The 18,740-nt window shown below is 37.4% G+C and overlaps 1 protein-coding gene and 1 long non-coding RNA gene across 2 annotated transcripts in view; one reads left to right on the forward strand and one right to left on the reverse strand.

Annotated features, from left to right (window-relative positions):
- LOC114648702 (syntaxin-binding protein 5-like) overlaps nucleotides 1–18,740 on the reverse strand; it is a 580,738-nt gene that overhangs the window by 242,761 nt on the left and 319,237 nt on the right. The window contains 2 exon segments of the mRNA XM_051924863.1: nucleotides 2,668–2,751; nucleotides 9,906–9,969. Of these exon segments, the coding sequence (XP_051780823.1) occupies nucleotides 2,668–2,751; nucleotides 9,906–9,969 (148 nt within the window).
- Nucleotides 1–18,740, forward strand: part of LOC127527161 (uncharacterized) — a 121,310-nt gene that overhangs the window by 55,561 nt on the left and 47,009 nt on the right. The window lies entirely within an intron of this gene.

The following is an 18,740-nucleotide window of genomic DNA, read 5'->3' on the forward strand; positions in this document are numbered from 1 at the left end:
TGCTGTTTTGATCAGTTCGTTACCAGAAAACTGTTCTCCTAACTCACTTCTTTTATATTTGTAAATGGAGCTCTTTATACTGATTTTGCATGTTGTACAGACTTGCACTTACACCCGAAGTTCCACCTTTAAGAGTGTCATTGCCAGCCAAATCTATCACTAATAAAATCAGCCATGCACAATCCATTATTCTTTAAAAATGCACACACAATACAAAAGCAAGACAGCAGATAAAAATATGCACACTACACTACAGACTGTAAAAGCTTGGTTTGTTTAATTATTTTTTGGATGAAACTGTAGTGCCAACTTATTACACTTACACCAGCCAACTGCAGCATTATTTTCTTAGAAACACCTGATAAGTGCCGAAATATTACACATTTGTATGGGAAGGTTGCAGGCCACTCTCATCCATGTCACAGACCTGTAGATTTTCCAACCGTGAACGTGTTTGTGTCCCAAGGGGATATTTAGCTTTAAGCAGCAGTGTTAAGTTTTCATATACATGGTTTTGTGCTTTTTCTTCAATTGTGTAGAGTGTTTCTCTTCATTCTTATAATTTTGCCACTTTTTAAAAATTATTTTTATAATAATCTTTCCACTAAATAAAGCTATATTTTCAGCTGTAAATTTACAATTACCAAGAGACTTATTATGATTGATATTATGTTTATATGTGTACTGTATATGTAACGGAGAAATTATTACAAAATAAATGTTTATTACCAAGCAAGACGGCTCTGCCTTACCTTAAATACTTAAAATATTATTAAGCACATTTATTGCTGTGCAATACATAATATATACATAATTAAAATGCCTCTGAAATTTAGGCACAAAACAAATTGTACATATGTTAGAATGTCAGTCAGTGCAATTTTATTAAACAAAAACACAATAAGGACTTTTGTAGTAAATTGACACAAAATACAGAGCATTAATATGAATACATTCAAACAGGCTTCTGTTTTACTACATGTACTGCTACCTTGCGGCTCCAGGAGACCATAATCCAATCTTGGCTTTATAGCTGTCTGCCTGAAGTTTCTGAATGGGGGTTTTATCTGAGTATTCCTGTCTTCCTCTCATATTCTAAAGCAATACATACCTAAAGGGCTGAACGTGCATAATTGGCCCTGGTTAATATGTTACTGGATATGTCCTTTGACAGCCCAGTGTCCCACACAGGGCTGAGTACAGTTTTGTGCCTGATCATGCCATGATAGGCTCCTACCCAATGGCCCAATGAATTGATTAAGCATATTATGAAACTAACAGATAATTAAAAGCACGGATACTGCTGTGCTTTAGAGTGTTTAAAGCAAGCCTGCCACTGTGTCACTTTGCAAAGTTATGTGTGCTACATTGATATGTAATTGAAAATGCATGCATAAGTAAAACTTATCTTAGCATTAACTATCCTTCAAATAGTGAGATACAACTCTGCCATTAAACTCTGCTGAAACTTTTCTTTAACAATTTCAATAGGACTTCACTAAAAAGCATTTACAGTGGTACCTCGGTATACATCCTTAATCCATTCCAGATCCTTTGACTTATACCAAACAGGACGTATACCAAACAAATTTTTCCCATAAGAAATAAAGGGAAAATGATTAATCCGTTCCCATGAAAAAAAATCCTATTGTTATTGGCATATTATACATTGATGGGATTATATAAAATAATTTAAACACTGCTTAATACTAAAATACTTAAATACAAAAGCAATTAGATGAAACAATTTAAAATTTAACCTCACTTTACTTTTTAATAATGTCTTTGTTTTTCACAATCGTAGATACCGTCGTTCTCGGCATACGGTATGCAGCAGCCATGTTCTGGATACGCATGCCACCTTCATACTTTTCAGCAATCAATTCAAATTTACCCGAATAAACACAAAATCACATGAAAATTCACAGAGTTACAGCGCGGGTTGTTCACTGAATGCTAGCAACTGGCATACTGACGCTCGTGTGGCAATGCAGGTCCGCTCCACGCTCCCATACGTCCTTACGGGGAGCCCCTGAACCCGACAGCGTCGGTAATGTCACCGAGATGAGCTGACAAATGAGGACAATTCTCAAATTAAGCCAGGAGATAGATAGTGCAAGAATGCCAAGTGCTTTTATTTAAAACAAAAATCAGTGTCCAAACAAAAAGTGCAGTGCATCTGGTTTCAATAAATAATTATTTAATAAATATCCATAAAAACAAGTGTTCTGTGGGGATAAAAATAACAATAAATAAATCCGATCCAAGGTTAAAAATGCAGTCTCACTCTTCCCGATCACAGCCCACCTGTGCAGGTGCAACTCGCTCCAACTACCTTATTAACTTCCCTGCGGTTGTGCAATAACGCCCACGGAGAACGACACGGCTATACATGTTAAAACCTGGCCCTTTTTTTGAAGCCGCGGACCCGCTATACCACATGTGGTGTTCTAGCACGCGAGTTGTATTCCAAACAAAGGTCATATGCCAAGCAAAATTTTTCGCGTCCAAACAGGATGTATACTAAGTTGGACTTATTCCAAAGCAGACGTATACCGAAATACCACTGTATTATGTTCTGGCAAGCACACTGAAGAACTGTACAAAACTGAATCCCTTTTTCACTAAACATTCCAAGTAAAATACATCATTAGAGAATTTACTTACCTCATCATAATTATATCTATAGTCTGCCTTCTTTGACTTGAGGTCCCACAATACTACTGTTCCTGACTCAAATCCAATGAGGAGCTATAAACAGAAAGAAATTAGAAACCGAACACTTAGAATTTTCAACATAAAAATCAATAGCCCACCAACCAACTGAAAACAACATACAAAGTTAATAGAAAACATACTTAGTAATGAACAGGACAAAAAGTATGACAGCAAAAAATGGTAGCAATTTCAATTTCAAAAATTATTTTTAAGGCTATTTTTGTTAAAACAAATAGTAAATGTGTACAATTCTAAGTCTTATTTATCAATGGCTTGATCTATATAAGATTATAAACACACTATTAATAAAGCAATACAGAAAGGTGCACTGAACGGTCAGAAATAACTGTAGAATAAAAAAGGTAAAAATGTACTTTTGTAAAAGTCTGCCTATCCATGACAATTTTCATATTGTAGATTATACTTTATTTGTCCCCAAGGGGAAATTAAAATTTTACAGAAGGTCAAATAAATAAGATAAAAATATCAGCAGTATCACCAACCCCCCAAACACACATAAAAACTTCTGACTTAGATAACAAAGAGCTGCTACTGTCAATGCAGGCTTATAGGTGGCAATAAGATGAGGTCAGTCCACCTTGGATTGTGCTACGGGTCTATATTTAAAGTCATTAATATTTGGATAGAGCAGTACCCACAAAAGGAACTGGCCTAATAGGCCTTGATTCCTTGTTTGAATTCACCAGCATTAAGAATGATTCATCAAAAAGACATTGGCACAGAGGGAATCATTTCTGTTGCTGAGTCTGCCAGAATGAGATCACTTACTATTCCTGGGCAGTGACATGGGCGAATTCAGCCTTCAATTCAATGCCTAGATCACATAGTTTTAATTATAATGTGCTCCATTTATCATCCTGCACATTCACAAAAAATTCCAGTCTTCCTCCTGCTTTTTCCACTCAGTCTGATGAAACCAATCCAGCATTAAAACAGCATCTGAAAATAAGAGGTGTAAGCCAGTTGTCCACTGCATTCAAATATCACTGTATCCAAGCTCGCAATAAGTCGCTTAATATAATCCTTGTTTCGGATCTTCTCCCCTTTCATTTCCAGATGAGCTTGAAACATTTTGTCCAGATATTTTCACTGTTGCCCTTTATAATTTGCAGATGAGCAGTTTTTCTGACAGGGTACAATGGCAGGGATGTTTAGGTGGCAGTGACTGCAGTCCTACCAGGTGAATACGTGAAAGTTTATAATAATCCCACTTTACATTTTTTTTAAAGATTCTTTCATATTCTCTGATGTTACTGACGTAGATAGCAATCAGATCTTCTACGCTCACCGTGTAACATTTCTAGTTCGTAGCCTGTCAGAGAGGCAGGCTGGTGCACGAGTCTGCATTGACAACAGGATCACTTCAGTTTAGTTTAAAAATTCATTCAAAACTGTATGATACCAAGCCAATTCTTAAAATTACTAATTAATAACATTAATTAATTACATTAAAACTATAAATAATTCTAATAATAATTCTAAATAAATTTTAAAAAGAGAAAGAAAGCCTCTGTGAAGGCTGCAGCATGGTGCGGAGCCCGTGTTTTTAACATTTTATTTTAAAATAAGACCAAGAAGTACAGTACATACTAATGCTCCAAGCATCTGTAAAAATGTTAAATACAAATTAAGCTGATAATGGAAAATCTATCCATGCATTCATTCGTTTTTTAACTCGCTTAATAAAGGCTGAAAAATGGAATGATATTTTCATAATATCAATTCCTATATAGCTTATTGCTTGTGTTTTCACTATAGAATTCTGTACAAGAAAAACTAATGTACATGTGAACCAACTACATGTTATAAAAAGTTTCATATATATACTACATAGTTTATTTATTTGGGCTTCTTTGATAATTATGGTTGGGAAAAAGATAAGGAGAAAACATCTATTGGTTCACAAAATGTGGCAACATTTTGAGTGAATGCAGTACATCCACTCCAAAATTGGGCAGACAGAATACGGCTAATTAGTGTCTGCAATATATCTCTCAAAAAGAGAGAGAATAAAATAGTGCTTGGGCAACATTGTCCAAATTCAGACAACATGGTTCAATATAAACTACATGTCTATTCGTTTTAAACAGTGACACTCAATCCTCCATATACACTATTTTGTGGTGGAATGCATACATCACATTTATGCTGGCCTTTAATATGGAATGCCACAGGTCAAGAACATTAAGATTTATCAAAAGGCATATAGCTTAATAAAAGCCTCATTAAAAGCTTGACAGCCAGTGATTTGACTATCATTAAATCACTTTTTTCTGCAAGCCACTTTTATTTCTTTATTGGCAAGGAAGATGTACGTGCACCTTTTGCATATTAACCATAAGATGCAGTATTTGTTAGAAATAATTTCACACATTTTGAATACAGACTTGTAGGAGCTGTTTAGAAATAAAAGATAAGCAATGTGAGGTAAAACAAAATATACTGCACAAATGGAGTGCTTGTGAGTTTACAAAACACATATTTATGGACTAATAGAAAATTAAAATACCCAAACAGAAATGATCATGAGACACTTTTATTCGGGGGGTTGGGACATAGGAATTAGACACATGATTGTCACATGAAGCATACATATACGAAACCTTGAACCTTTAAGTGAATTCCTTTCATTTATTCTCACTACCAGTAAACCCCCGATTCTCTAAAGAATCGCAAATCCAAGAATGGCAATTACTTTCTGTTCCCACCAATCTTTTTAGGGATGTAAGATCATGGAGGGTGGGAGCGTCCTGGGAAAGTTTTCATTTAATGAAATAAATATATTTGTAGTAAAGCTGTTTCTTTTTGGAGCCGTGACTCGTTTGGTTCTGGTGTTTCAGAAGCGCGTTGTAGGCGCCTTCGTTCATTGTTTTTATCCATGCAGTCTCGTTTTTGTTTTTCTATGGGTGTGTTGTTAGCTAGAAGTCATTTGCTGTTAGGAATCATAATTGAACCCCTGACAGCAGGCACTGTGGAGTAGTTGACTGCTGGCACTGTCAGTAGTCACCACTACCTCAAGTTTAAATACATACACATATATTGATAGACGCCGCATTCACTGTGTTTCCCAGTAGACACGATACGTCAGCGCGTCAGCCTTATTGCGAGTGGCAAAAGTGCCATTAAACTAATACAGGTAGACGTGGAAACTGGGTTTTCTGATGAAAAAACAATGTTTAAAACAGTATCGTTTACATACAACTGATTTTGGCGAATCGTTTAAATGCAATTATTTATATCTATTTATACACTAATAATGGCAATTATTAAATAACAACTATAATTATTATTAATATAATAGTATATAAGTATATATATATATATAAGTAGTTGGTTCACATGTACATTAGTTTTTCTTGTTCTTGTACAGAATTCTATAGTGGAAACACATATTATTAATATAATGATCACACTCCTCAGCCTCCCTGGAAAAGCCTATTCGGGGGTCCTGGAGAGGAGGGTCCGTCAGATAGTCGAACCTCAGATTCAGGAGGAACAGTGTGGTTTTCGTCCTGGTTGTGGAACAGTGGACCAGCTCTACACCCTTAGCAGGGTCCAGGAGGGTGCATGGGAGTTTGCCCAACCAGTCTACATGTGTTTTGTGGACTTGGAAAAGGCGTTCGACCGTGTCCCTCGGGGAATCCTGTGAGGGGTACTCCGAGAGTATGGGTTACCGGACCCCCTGATAAGGGCTGTTCGGTCCCTGTACGATCAGTGCCAGAGCTTGGTCCGCATTGCCGGCAGTAAGTCGAACCCGTTTCCAGTGAGAGTTGGACTCTGCCAGGGCTGCCCTTTGTCACCGATTCTGTTCATAACTTTTATGGACAGAATTTCTAGCCGCAGCCAGGGCGTTGAGGGGGTCCGGTTTGGTGGACTCAGGATTGGGTCACTGCTTTTTGCAGATGATGTTGTCCTGTTTGCTTCATCAGGCCGTGATCTTCAGCTCTCTCTGGATCGGTTCGCAGCCGAGTGTGAAGCGGATGGGATGGGAATCAGCACCTCCAAATCTGAGACCATGGTCCTCAGCCGGAAAAGGGTGGAGTGCCCTCTCAGGGTTGGTAGCGAGAGGAGAGGGAAGTCTGGGCATCTCTGCTCAAGCTGCTGCCCCCGCGACCCGACCTTGGATAAGCGGAAGAGGATGGACGGATTACTAATCATTCCTCCCATATAAGTAAAATTTCGGGGACTGCCTTCTTCTATCTTCGAAACATTTCCAGACTTTGTTCTGTTCTTACGCAACACAGTACTGAAGTATTGTTTAATGCCCGAGTCACCTCACGTATAGATTACTATAATGCTATTCTATCTGGTATACCACAAAAACTTATCCATTGCTTACAACTTCTTCAAAATTCTGCTACCAGGATAATATCCTGCTGTTGTAAATCCACTGAACATATTACACCTATTCTCTCTCAACTTCACTGGCTCCCTGTTAACTACAGAATACAATACTAAATACTGCTCTTAACATTTAAAGCTCTCCACAACCTCACTGATCTCCTCCAGACTTACACTCCTCTTGCTCACTCAGATCCTGTAATTTGAGAGTATTCAGTCTGGCAATATGGTGCAGCCTTAGTTTGTGAAAGACAGACACAACTAATGACATGAGCATAAAATGATGGTTGTCAATTTCAAACTGTGTTTCCTCAATGTGCTCCTTGAGAAAAAACATCATCAAGTTTGAGAAATATTAACAGCTAACAACAATCTACATAGTGACTAAATACGTTTAGCCAAAACGTTGTTTGGAGGCTCACTTGAGCACATAAATGCATAGCTTTGCTATCTTAGCCTGGCTTAGCTAAAGTAAAGATTATACGGGATTTTCTAACGGCCAAATATAACCAAAACAATTGTTCAGCCTTACCTATGAAATGTAATCCCCCGGGATCTGGTTTGGAGCGTACAGCGGTTTGTACAATCCCAAGCAGCACATTATTCATTACTTCACTCCACAGCAGTGCCACTCACAATATGGCGGCGACGTTGACGTACGATTCTGCTAGTCATGCGGCATCTAGTTATTCTATGTCTATGTTTAAATATGTTACCATGGCAACTTGTTGGCGTGCACGCTTTACCTCAAGTTTAGTTTACAGGTTGTGTTGTGTTGTTTGGGCGCCACTTACTGACTTTGGGAAGCCGCTGAGTTTGACTCTTGGGCGCTGTGCAAGTGCACTTTTGGCATGGGTTGCGTCTGGCATCCGTGCATATATACAACCTCTGTAAACATTACTAAACGAAGGTTTTATATGCGGTGGTGTGTGTGTTTGGGCGGCGGTTGTATTGTGACATGAAGTTTAGTTTACAGGTTGTGTTGTGTTGTTTGGGCGCTACCTACTGAGTCTGGGAAGCCGCTGGGTTTGACTCTGGGGCGCCGAGTCGCAGTGCGCGTGTGCTTCGGTGCGTCTGGCGTCCATGCATATATACAACCTTCGCTTAGTAATATAGATAGATAGGACATGTAACATCATGGTCACCACTTCTCTCCTGACACTGATGGACAGATTGCTTTTTCAGTTACACCTGAAACTAGGCTACTAGATCCATCCATCCAGCAATTATCCAACCCGCTATATCCTAACTACAGAGTCACAGGGGTCTGCTGGAGCCAATCCCAGCCAACACAGGAAGCAAGGCAGGAAACAATCCCCGGGCAGGGCGCCAGCCCACCACAGGGTGCGCACACACACACACCAAGCACACACTAGGGACAATTTAGAATCGCCAATGCACCTAACCTGCATGTATTTGGAGTGTGGGAGGAAACCCACGCAGACATGGAGAGAACATGCAAACTCCACGCAGGGAGGACCTGGGAGGGTCCTGCGAGGCAGCAGCGCTACCCACTGCGCCACCGTGCCGCCCGGCTACTAGATCCCTTTAAATAAAATCAGAAGGGTAATAAACCATTCATGACGAGCTACTTGTAGAATGGTTAAGTACCAGCAAATATTAAAACATATTCATTCTGAAGTATGGTCAACTATAGACTTCTGAAAGAGTTTCTTTCAGGTAGCAGCAGTTAGTGCTGCTGCCTCACAGATCCAACATTCTGGGTTGAAGTTCTGTGCATAGTCACTGTTCATGTGGAGTAGTATGCTCTTCTTATACCGTGGATAAAAATTCCCTGGTTTGAATTCCATGCACACTGTCATCTAGATGGAGCTGGGTTGGCTTCCCTGAGCCTCCCTGTTTTCACCCACATCTGCAAAGATGAGCAGATTACGTTAATTGCGGACTCTAAATTGACCTCTGTGTGTATGTGTTGAACTGGTGATTAACGGGAGGATGGCCAGGGTTAAATGTTGCCTTGCAACCCATACGAAATCAACATTTATTAATTCTGCAAACATTTTATTATTAAAGTAGTACAAATATATTAATCACCTCCTGTTCATATTCATCAATAAATAGATGCAACAGGCATAGAAGCATAGGTTCAGCATTCTGTAAAGGAGTATACGGACATATGCAATTAGTAATTATCTTCTACTATCAAAGAACCATGCTGTGAGTCAACTAGCCACAGCTTGTAAACTAGATGGAACCAACTTATGACCACTAGTCATCTAAATCAGTCTTCTTACTAAGTTATCAGGAAGAAGGAACAGCTGCTGAGTGGGTTGTTGTTGTTATTTTCCATTTTATTTCATTGCGAATATGTATTTTGTGCTAAGCATGTGTTTGCCAATATATGTTTTAAAAGGATAATGTCCTGCAGCACAAAAAAAATCTATTCAAAAAGAGTCTACATATATCCCTTCATAAAAAGTTCTGACTTCTTGACATTATTTTCATTGTAAACCCACAAAGGTTAACATAATTAAAGGATTAACTGCTAAGAATAACCATGCAATGCATGCTTGTTAGACTGACATGAAGTCAGGGCTCAGAAGTTGACATGCATGCATAATGGATTCCTCAACTTTGCCCTTTACAGTTTGTTCAAAATCTTTATTCATGGCCACAATATAATATGACTGGCACAAAGTCTGTGTCATTCAGTCACACTAATGGTTTTTACAACAAATGTTGTTATGAAAAAGCAGAGAAGAAAATGCTTTCAATTGGGTTGAAAAAAAATGGCTTCACTCACACTTCAAATAAGTAAATACCTTCTTGTCAGAGAACAGAAAGTTATAGAAACACTTAATTACCTTTCCTTCATCCATTGGATTATCACTTATGTGGACAACTGGTCCTGGATGGGACTTGGATGATCTGATTAATACATAAAAAATATATAAAAAGATATTAGAAATGGATTCATAATCATATTCACAATATTTAAAAAGCATCAACTATTTATTATATAGATAATATAGCCCTTTTAAATATAGAAAAACTATAAAAGTGTCATTCATTGTCAAACAACATTTCATAAAGCTGGAAATAACTTCGAAATGAGAAACTTTCAAAGATCATATAAACCCAGGACATTCAGTGATTTAAACAAAGTAAAAACTAAAATGTATATATTTATTTAATTATATACACAATTGAAAAGTTAAAAAAATAGGAAAACTTTGGAAAAAAAGGTTAAGTTGATACAAAAAAAGAGACCAAGATAAAAATTTAAAGCAAGGCAGAGAAGTCAAAAGTAAGCATGTGTATGACTTACTGGGGATTTCATAATACAGTATTGGGTCAAAATATAATTTTTGAATATTCTTTTAATGTTAAAGTATTAAAATATATTGAAGAATAAAATCTAATTTATTATTGCCTTTTCATTTGACTTAGGTTAAAATTGGAATCTTATTGCTATAGGCAAAATGTTTTAATCTATTAAGAAAACAACTGACTCAATTCATCTCACTTAAATCTTTTTCAGTTGTGGGAATGGATTTCAGTTATCTCAGAATTTTTCACTGTAAGATTGGGATTACACAATTATGGTACAAAAAACATACTTGTCTAAATTCAGCTCTGGGTGTTTCCTTGTGAGATAAGCCTTTACATTTATAGTAGAGCAGCCTACCAATACAAAGATTAGCATATTTCACATTTAAAAGATTCTGTAGACTACATAATGTATATTACTTTGAGAAACATGTAGACAATGCATTTCTCAATAATGTATTAAATATTCAAAAAAAATATAAGTAAAATATGTTGAACACTATTTAAAAATGTATAAAATAAGATTTCACCACTGGCAAATCTACATTTGTTTGCATGTTTTTGTGAAGAGCATTTCAGCCATCCTTTCTGCATATTGGATATTGTGGTGATGTCACATCTGCAGTGGTGCACTCACTGGCAAATGTAAGCATCCACACCTGAACATGTCCAGCATGCATATGCTTATTACAGTTTTTTAATGATTGTTACTCAAATAGAAACAGCTATGTTGTCAGCTTTCTCTGATCATTTACAAGAGATGGATGCCTTCTTTGTGATTATTTACATCTTTCATAACCTGGTTCTTTGATAGTAGAAGATAACTCAAAACATTTTATAACATCTTTCCACAGAAAAAGAAAAAAGTTCCTAATTAATTTATTTTAAGTGTCCATATGTTATTTTGCTAATGACAAAAAATATAAAATTGTTCTGTCGCACATTAGAGCATTATTTTTATTGTAAAGGTATGTTATATTTTAATAAAAACTGTAAGCAAACAAGAAGCTGTATTCAAAGAAATGTATTTTTATATAATATTAAGCTTTTATTATCTAATTGTGAGGCAATCTAAAGTTTATGGGATAGTGCAGTAGCGATACCTTATCAGGCTGATGAGCTGATGGTCCTTTAGTAAGAACAAAAGGAATCATATACCACCTGGTGCAGCCACAGCAGTTTTTGTACTGAAAAAAATGTGTGCATATTATAGTATTAACCAATCCATCATGCTTTCTTAAGTGTGTTTTGGGTCACTGACCTGCTGGAAAACCAATTGCATTTTATGTAGACCCCAGCTTTTTCAAAATCTCCTTATTTCATAATACCATGCATGGACCCAAGTCACTTGGGGCAACAAAGCAACCCTAAAAGATCAATGAACTTCCATGTTTTACTGTAGTTTTTGAATGGCTTGTTTTGTTTTAGGCAAAGAAAGAGACGTTGTCCTTTAATGCTTTCTAGGTTTCTGTGGTAAAGTGACTTCTTTGGCTTTTTGGCAAGTTTTAAATAAATAAATATCGCCAACACTTGTGTCTTCAGGTGGGGCGTGGTAGCATGGTCTGAGCAGCTTCAGTGCAAGATGTGGGAGCGGACGGCCCTGGACTTAATTTACACATCCTGGACAGCCCGTGTTTCTCATAAGCACTGCAGCTGTAATTGCCGCAGCTGCGCCTTTCCCACTTTAAAAAAGGAAGCAAGAGTGACAGGAAGGAAAAAAGAAAACAAGGGAGATTGGAGAATGGAGGTTAAAGCAAAGAGTGAAGCAGGAAGGAAATAGGGAACAGCCGGTGCAGGAGTGAGAAATCAGACAGCCAAGAGGAGGAGAGCATGTGGCTTACGCTTGGGGTTGTGGTGGTGGTTTGCTCCAGCTGAGAGACTTAAGAGAGTGAGGTCGACCAGGAGGAGTGCAGTTCCACGTTAGTCTGGGAAGGACAGCCCAAGTCAGTGACAGAGGTTCAAACAGTGTGCCTTTCCTTTGTCTATGGGGGACTGGGGTCCCTACTGTGGTGCTATGGAATAAACAGGGACCAGGACCTGTTGACCTCATAAGAAAGAAAGCCAAGTCTGTTGGGTAGGTGACTTCTCAGCTGCAAGGTCCAGAAGGATAAGCTGAGGAGATGGTGGTTTTAATGGACTGCACTAGTGCACGTGTCTTAAGGGACAGCTTCCTGCATTGTTGGTTTTAACCTAGGTTTTAAAGGAATATTTAAGGAATTTTTAACCTCCACTTTCATTTCACTTTTATTAACTATTTTTTATTGAACTTTGCACTGTACTTTTTGGACTCTTTTGTTTTGACTGTTTTCAAATAAAAGCACTGGAACACTTTCTACACCTTGTCCTTGCTGTGTGTGGTATACTCATTTGCCTGGCTCACCCAGTCCTGACTATCGATGGTGTCAAGAGGCTCCCGGTGGGCTCTGGTAGCATGGACCCTGCCTGCACCGTTACATTTGGTGGCAGCCGTGGGATGAGCCAAGGCAGTGAAGGCTGAAAAAGGAATGGCAAGTGGGACAGTTGCCTGACTTTTTAAAGAACCCACAGGACTCAAGCTGGAAGAGGACTTTTTAAGAAACTTTTTAAGAGCTTTGAATGCTTTTAATTTTGACTTTGAGTTTAGTTTTGTGTTTATAACTAATAAATGTTTTAAGTGAAAAGATTAACCCTGTTTTTCATTTTGGCTTTGAGATCGGTTTTCTCCAATTAAGTTGGTGAAATATAAAAAACATATTTCAGTAAAATGACTCTACTAACAACCATGACTACTCTTGTGCTGTGCAATAAAAAAAAAAAATTCTTCTATATTTCTATCAGAGCAAGTTATCTGTGACTCTGAATGTTATGTATATGTAAAAATTTAATACTAAATATAAGTTCTATTTAATGTTTCAAATTATTGCATTGAATGTGTTATGTGCCTGCACCCTGGTATTAAGGTGCACGTTACAGCCGGAACTTGTTTATATACATAAAATGGTGGAAGTTTGGTAATTGCCGTATTTGTGTCTTTCTTTATTAACTTACTATTATACTGTTGGTTTAAGTGTAAAAACACAACACTGACGTAAATAAATAGTTGGATATTTTCCATTGTTTACTTTCCTAGAAGACAACTGTCCAATGAAGTAAATATATAAAATATAATGAGCTTCAGTGTATATGAAATTGCATCTCTTCAATTGTCCTAAACAAAAATAAAACCATAAGTAGTATAGAATGCAGCTTTAACATATGGTGAGTCAAAGCAGTTGACACTTAAGAGGGAAATGAAGTAAAACTTGTAAGACTTGTCTGAAAAACACAGTGTACATTATGATGCATCAAGTCTTTTCATTATTTCATTTTTATGCCTCTCAATATGCACGACGAGACTAGAAGCTTCATGAGTCCTGCCATTCAGATGTTGGTTTCTATGGCAACTCAAAAGACTAAATCCTAACTAGAACGCAGACGACCAGCTGAGTACCAGACAGCATGTTCCTTGTACAAACAAAACAAACATTTATTTATATCTCAGAATTATGGACAGCAATGTATCAGTTTAGATTTTTCAGAAAAATTAATAGTGCATTGATTTGGAGGTTCTGAAAACGTAAGACATATTAACAGATGAAATTTGTTCAGTGCACATTATAGCACAAATTCAAAAAAGCTAAATTATAGCCTCAGGAATAAAAACTGATTATGAAAAACTGACTTGTGTTGATCAGATAATCTTTAGAAGGGTGATTTAAAACAACAAACAATTTGAGGTGCTTGTTTATAATAAAATACCCTATTACCAAGTTATTTCTTGGCCACGTTCCTAGCATGAATTTATCTTTCAACTATGGTAACAGTTGCTACTTCATATAATTAAAGTCCTGCAAAATACATTTTAATTATTTGCCATTACAGAATATCGTTCAACTTGTCATTTGACTCCCATTTTATTATACATCTGAATCCAATTAATCTCCTGGTTTTGAATAAAGTGCTGAAACTCCAGTGAAGGATGGTTCTTACCTAGTCGCTTTCTCCACAGAAACAGAATGCAGACAGTTAAAACTCTTTAAATATATTCAATATCACAGAAAACGTCATCTGAGAGTGTGCTAGCTACCATCTGTTGCTGTTATTGACTACAAATATAAAAATGACAGAATCATGTGTTCAATGTAAAATAATGGCTAGCATTTTAGCAAATAACTTGATTTAATTTCTTTTTCAAGTTTTTATCAGTGCAGTTATCAATGATGTGGAACTTTGACAAAATGCTATTAGGTTAAAAAAAAGGCTAAACATACTGTAAGCAAACTGCCCAGACCTGAAAAAATGTACCCAGGAGATGCTTGAAGCCAATCTTTATACTGTCAAAATACTGCAGAAAAATGTTTTGTTACAGAGATACATTTTGAATGAGACAGAAGAGGTGGTAAAGCTGTTGGTCAGAAGTCTTAATGCCAATTCTGTTTTCCCTTCAGTGAAAACCTGACCTTGAAAAAGTAAATGTGAACCTCAAATAATTTACAGGTATCAAAAATGACCTTTGAGGGACTTGAATGAAACCTGATTAAATAGAACTTTTTTGTCCCCTGCTGGAAATGTGGCTTTTACAGAAGTTCAATAAACACACATATACACACACAGACTTTGGTCTGAACACACACTAGAATGCCTATAAAGCAAAGAAATTCAAAAGAAAGAAATGTTCTGAGTTGGCTGTCACAGTCACAGTGAGGCATTATGCAGACATAAAGGAGCCCCAGTAGCATTTCTTGAGACACTTCTGGTGAATTATTCATTGGCTGAAAGTACTCAGTGTATCAGAGAGAAGATGGGTAGCATTGTTCATAATTGCACTCGGTTTTGTTTTAATTTTCTTCTCTATGACCTCCAGCAGGTCCAGAGTGTGTCCTATAACAGAGCTTCCCTTTTAATTATCTTGTTGATTCTGTGAGCCTCACTTGAAGTGATATTACCAGCCCAGCACACAATAGCATAGAAAATCGCACTGCTCATCACAGAGTTATTGAAGATGTGAAGGAAGTCACTTCCCACATTAAAGGAACGTAGTCTCCTAAAGAAAAAGAGCCTGCTCTGCCCTTTCTTGTATAGTTCCAGTGTTCCAAGACCAGTCCAACCTGTCATTAATGTGGACCCCAAGTACTTATAGGAGTGGGCCACCTCTACATCCACTCCTAGAATAGTGAATAGTGACTGGACATAGAGGCTAATAACAATTCTTTTGCACCAAGAAACAAACTTCTCCACCTGACTCCTATACTACATCTCAAACCCCTTATCAATACACCCCATAAATACAAAATCATATGACAATTTCTGCAAGTGTCATGGCCTGGTGTTATGTTATAGTCTGAGGTGTACACAGTAAAGAGAAAATGAGAACGGACTATTCCTTGCAGTGCACCAGTATTGCTCACATCAGAAACACAGTCCTAGAGTCTCACAAACCACAGTCTGCCCAACAGATAGTCCATTATCTCAGACACCATAGCATCATCCACCTCTGAGTTTTCCCTTTAAAAGGCATGGCTGGGTGGTATTGAAGGTGCTGGAAAAATAAAAAAAAAAACCATAATCTTCACAGTGCTCCCAGCTTTGTCCAGGTAAGAATAAGCCTTGTGGAGCAGACAGATAATTGCATCCTCCACTCCAAACTTTGTCCGACAGGCAAACTAAAGTGGGTCCAGGTGGCCTACCACAAGAAGACCACATAGTCCAGGACCAGTGTCTCAAAGCTCTTCATGATGTAAGTGTCACGGGTCTGTAGTCAGTAGGTGAAGAGAAAAAGAAGACTGCAAGGAACAAATTGTTTTAAATGATATTTGGGTGAAGAGAAAAAGAAGACTGGAAGAAACAAATCGTTTTAAATGATCTGCTGTATTTCAACAGAAGCTTCCTGCACAAGTAGTACACTTATGAAGTGTCTCTCAGAGAGCCACTCTCCATTCACACAAAGGCATAATAAACCAGAAGATTGTTGTTCCTCTTCTATCTGTGAAGAGCCTCTTTCTATAACGTAGTTCTTCTCAAATACTTAAATAATGAGGATTATCAAATCGTTCAGTTCCTATAGCAAAGAGTGGCTAGATGATGGCTAGACAGCTAGATGGCCGCTGATTAGTAACATGTGAATCCTTCAATCCAGATGTTTTCATCTGGGAGGAATTCCCCCTTTGAGGGGATCTGAGAGGTTTTGGGGGGAATGGGGACTATGAAACAGTCCTAAAACTTTACACTGATTTGCAGAATGTTCATCCTCAACACAAGAATTAGGAAAAAAGCTTTTTTCAATGTCATGGGAATACTCTCAAAAAATGAAGTTGGATTAACAGGGGCGTTTTAGGAAAAGAACAACAAGATTACTGAGGCTTTTTATGTCGTATCATTAGAAATAAGCAAATAAAAAAAAAAAAAACACACAACTGGAAACTGGAGAAACTCTAAAGAAGCCTTGCGCTCTCAAACAGGTAGAAATTGTGTTGTGAAATAGTTTGGTGAAAAACAATGCAGCCGTTTCACTATCAAACAGGAGTGTTCAAAGGAGAATCAGCGAAATGGCCTCTAACATCAAGAATCAAGTTGTGCTGGCCAATTTCCAATTCAACTCTGAATCGACTGACGTGGCATCATGTTCCCAATTGTTGGTATTTGGAAGATATGTTCACTCAGGTTTGTTTGAGAAGGAGTTCCTCTTTTGTTCTCCACTTGAAACAACTACCAAGGCCTCACATATTTTGGAAAAAGTTTAATCTTTCTTTGAATCAGAAAATCATTTGTGGGATACTGTCTGTTGTTCCTGTACAGATGGAATATCAGTTGGGGTCAAAATCTGGATTCCAAGTTAGTGTGAAAAAGCAAACTCCAAAAGTTAAAAGCATTCACTGTATAATCCATTGTCAGGCACTTGCTTCAAAAACACTTCCAGCTCCACTGGGAGAGAGGTTCTTGCACAAAACAATTGAAGTTGTGAATTTTTTCAATGGATGAGCTCTCAATTCACAACTTTTCAAGCAAATATGTATCGACATATATGCAGATCATCATCTTTTCCATACAAATGTTTGATGGCTTTCAAGATGAAATGTACCTGAGCAAGCACCTGAGCTTAGTAATGAGATCAATTTACTCTTTAAAGTTAAAGGTCTGCAGTGGGTTGGCACCCTGCCCGGGATTGATTCCTGCCTTGTGCCCTGTGTTGGCTGGGATTGGCTCCAGCAGACCCCAGTGACCCTGTGTTCAGATTCAGCGGGTTGGAAAATGGATGGATGGATGGAAGTTAAAGGTAAAATGGACTATTTAGCCTAGCTGGAAAATGAGAAATGGATCATGCGCCCTGCCTACTTGATCGACATTTTTAAGCACAGTGAATAAAGTAAATCTTCAGATGCAAGAAAGGAATTCATAAAATTCGTTGATTCCTTGAAGGACCCATGGAAGCTGGAAAACTGGAATGGTCAAGGCAAATAATGTTATAATGTTTGAAAATTTGGTATCAGTTCTTATTGATGGTCAGGATGACAAAATGTTTCCGGAATTTGCCAAAAATGAAATTTTGGAGCATTTGAGAGCACAGGAAAATGAATTTAGCTGATATTTTCCTGAAATAAATTATGAGTTGGATTTAGTATGAAATACATTTAAATTGGCAGCTGATAAAGTTCCTGATGATTGTCATGATGAATTTCTGGAGATGAAGACTGATTCGGAAGCAAGAGATACATTCAATGAAAAATCGTGAATACGACTGAAAGAATAAAATTGAATAAAAAAAAAACCAAAGCTAACCTTTACAAGTATTATAAGCTAACCTTTACAAGTATCATAAATTCATATCAAATCATAAACAGGCTGTTACAGACTCAAATCAAATGTATGTTTTTATTCTAAGATAGAAAGAATAAGAACAGCTCACTTCTTAAAATGGAGTTGTCCGGGGTCAAACACGTGAAGTTTGGATTACCAATCAACAGTTGTTACCGTTGCGCCACCGAAGTGATCGTATCAAAGGGGTGTGAATGTTGCACCCTAACGCGGGTTCCTTTTCTGCAGTTATATTCTTGAATAAAAATGTACTTGTTTTGTTATACTTGTACCTTTTGTGAAAGTGTTTATTTGATATTTGGACTTCAGGATTCACACATTATACGCTTCATGTCTACATTTTGTCAATGGTTACTAAAACGTGAAAAACATTTCTGTTTTAACTATGTGTTTGCATAGATTGTAGAAACGGAACACACATGAAATGCATGTGTTCCAAATAACAATATAGTATTTACTCTATACAACTCTAAGCAACTGACACGCAGGTAAACAGACTTGAGCTGAGAAAACTTTGTGCGGTGGTGGGGAGATGTGAT

This window comes from Erpetoichthys calabaricus, chromosome 3 (assembly GCF_900747795.2).
Source record: "Erpetoichthys calabaricus chromosome 3, fErpCal1.3, whole genome shotgun sequence".
Taxonomy (NCBI): domain Eukaryota; kingdom Metazoa; phylum Chordata; class Cladistia; order Polypteriformes; family Polypteridae; genus Erpetoichthys; species Erpetoichthys calabaricus.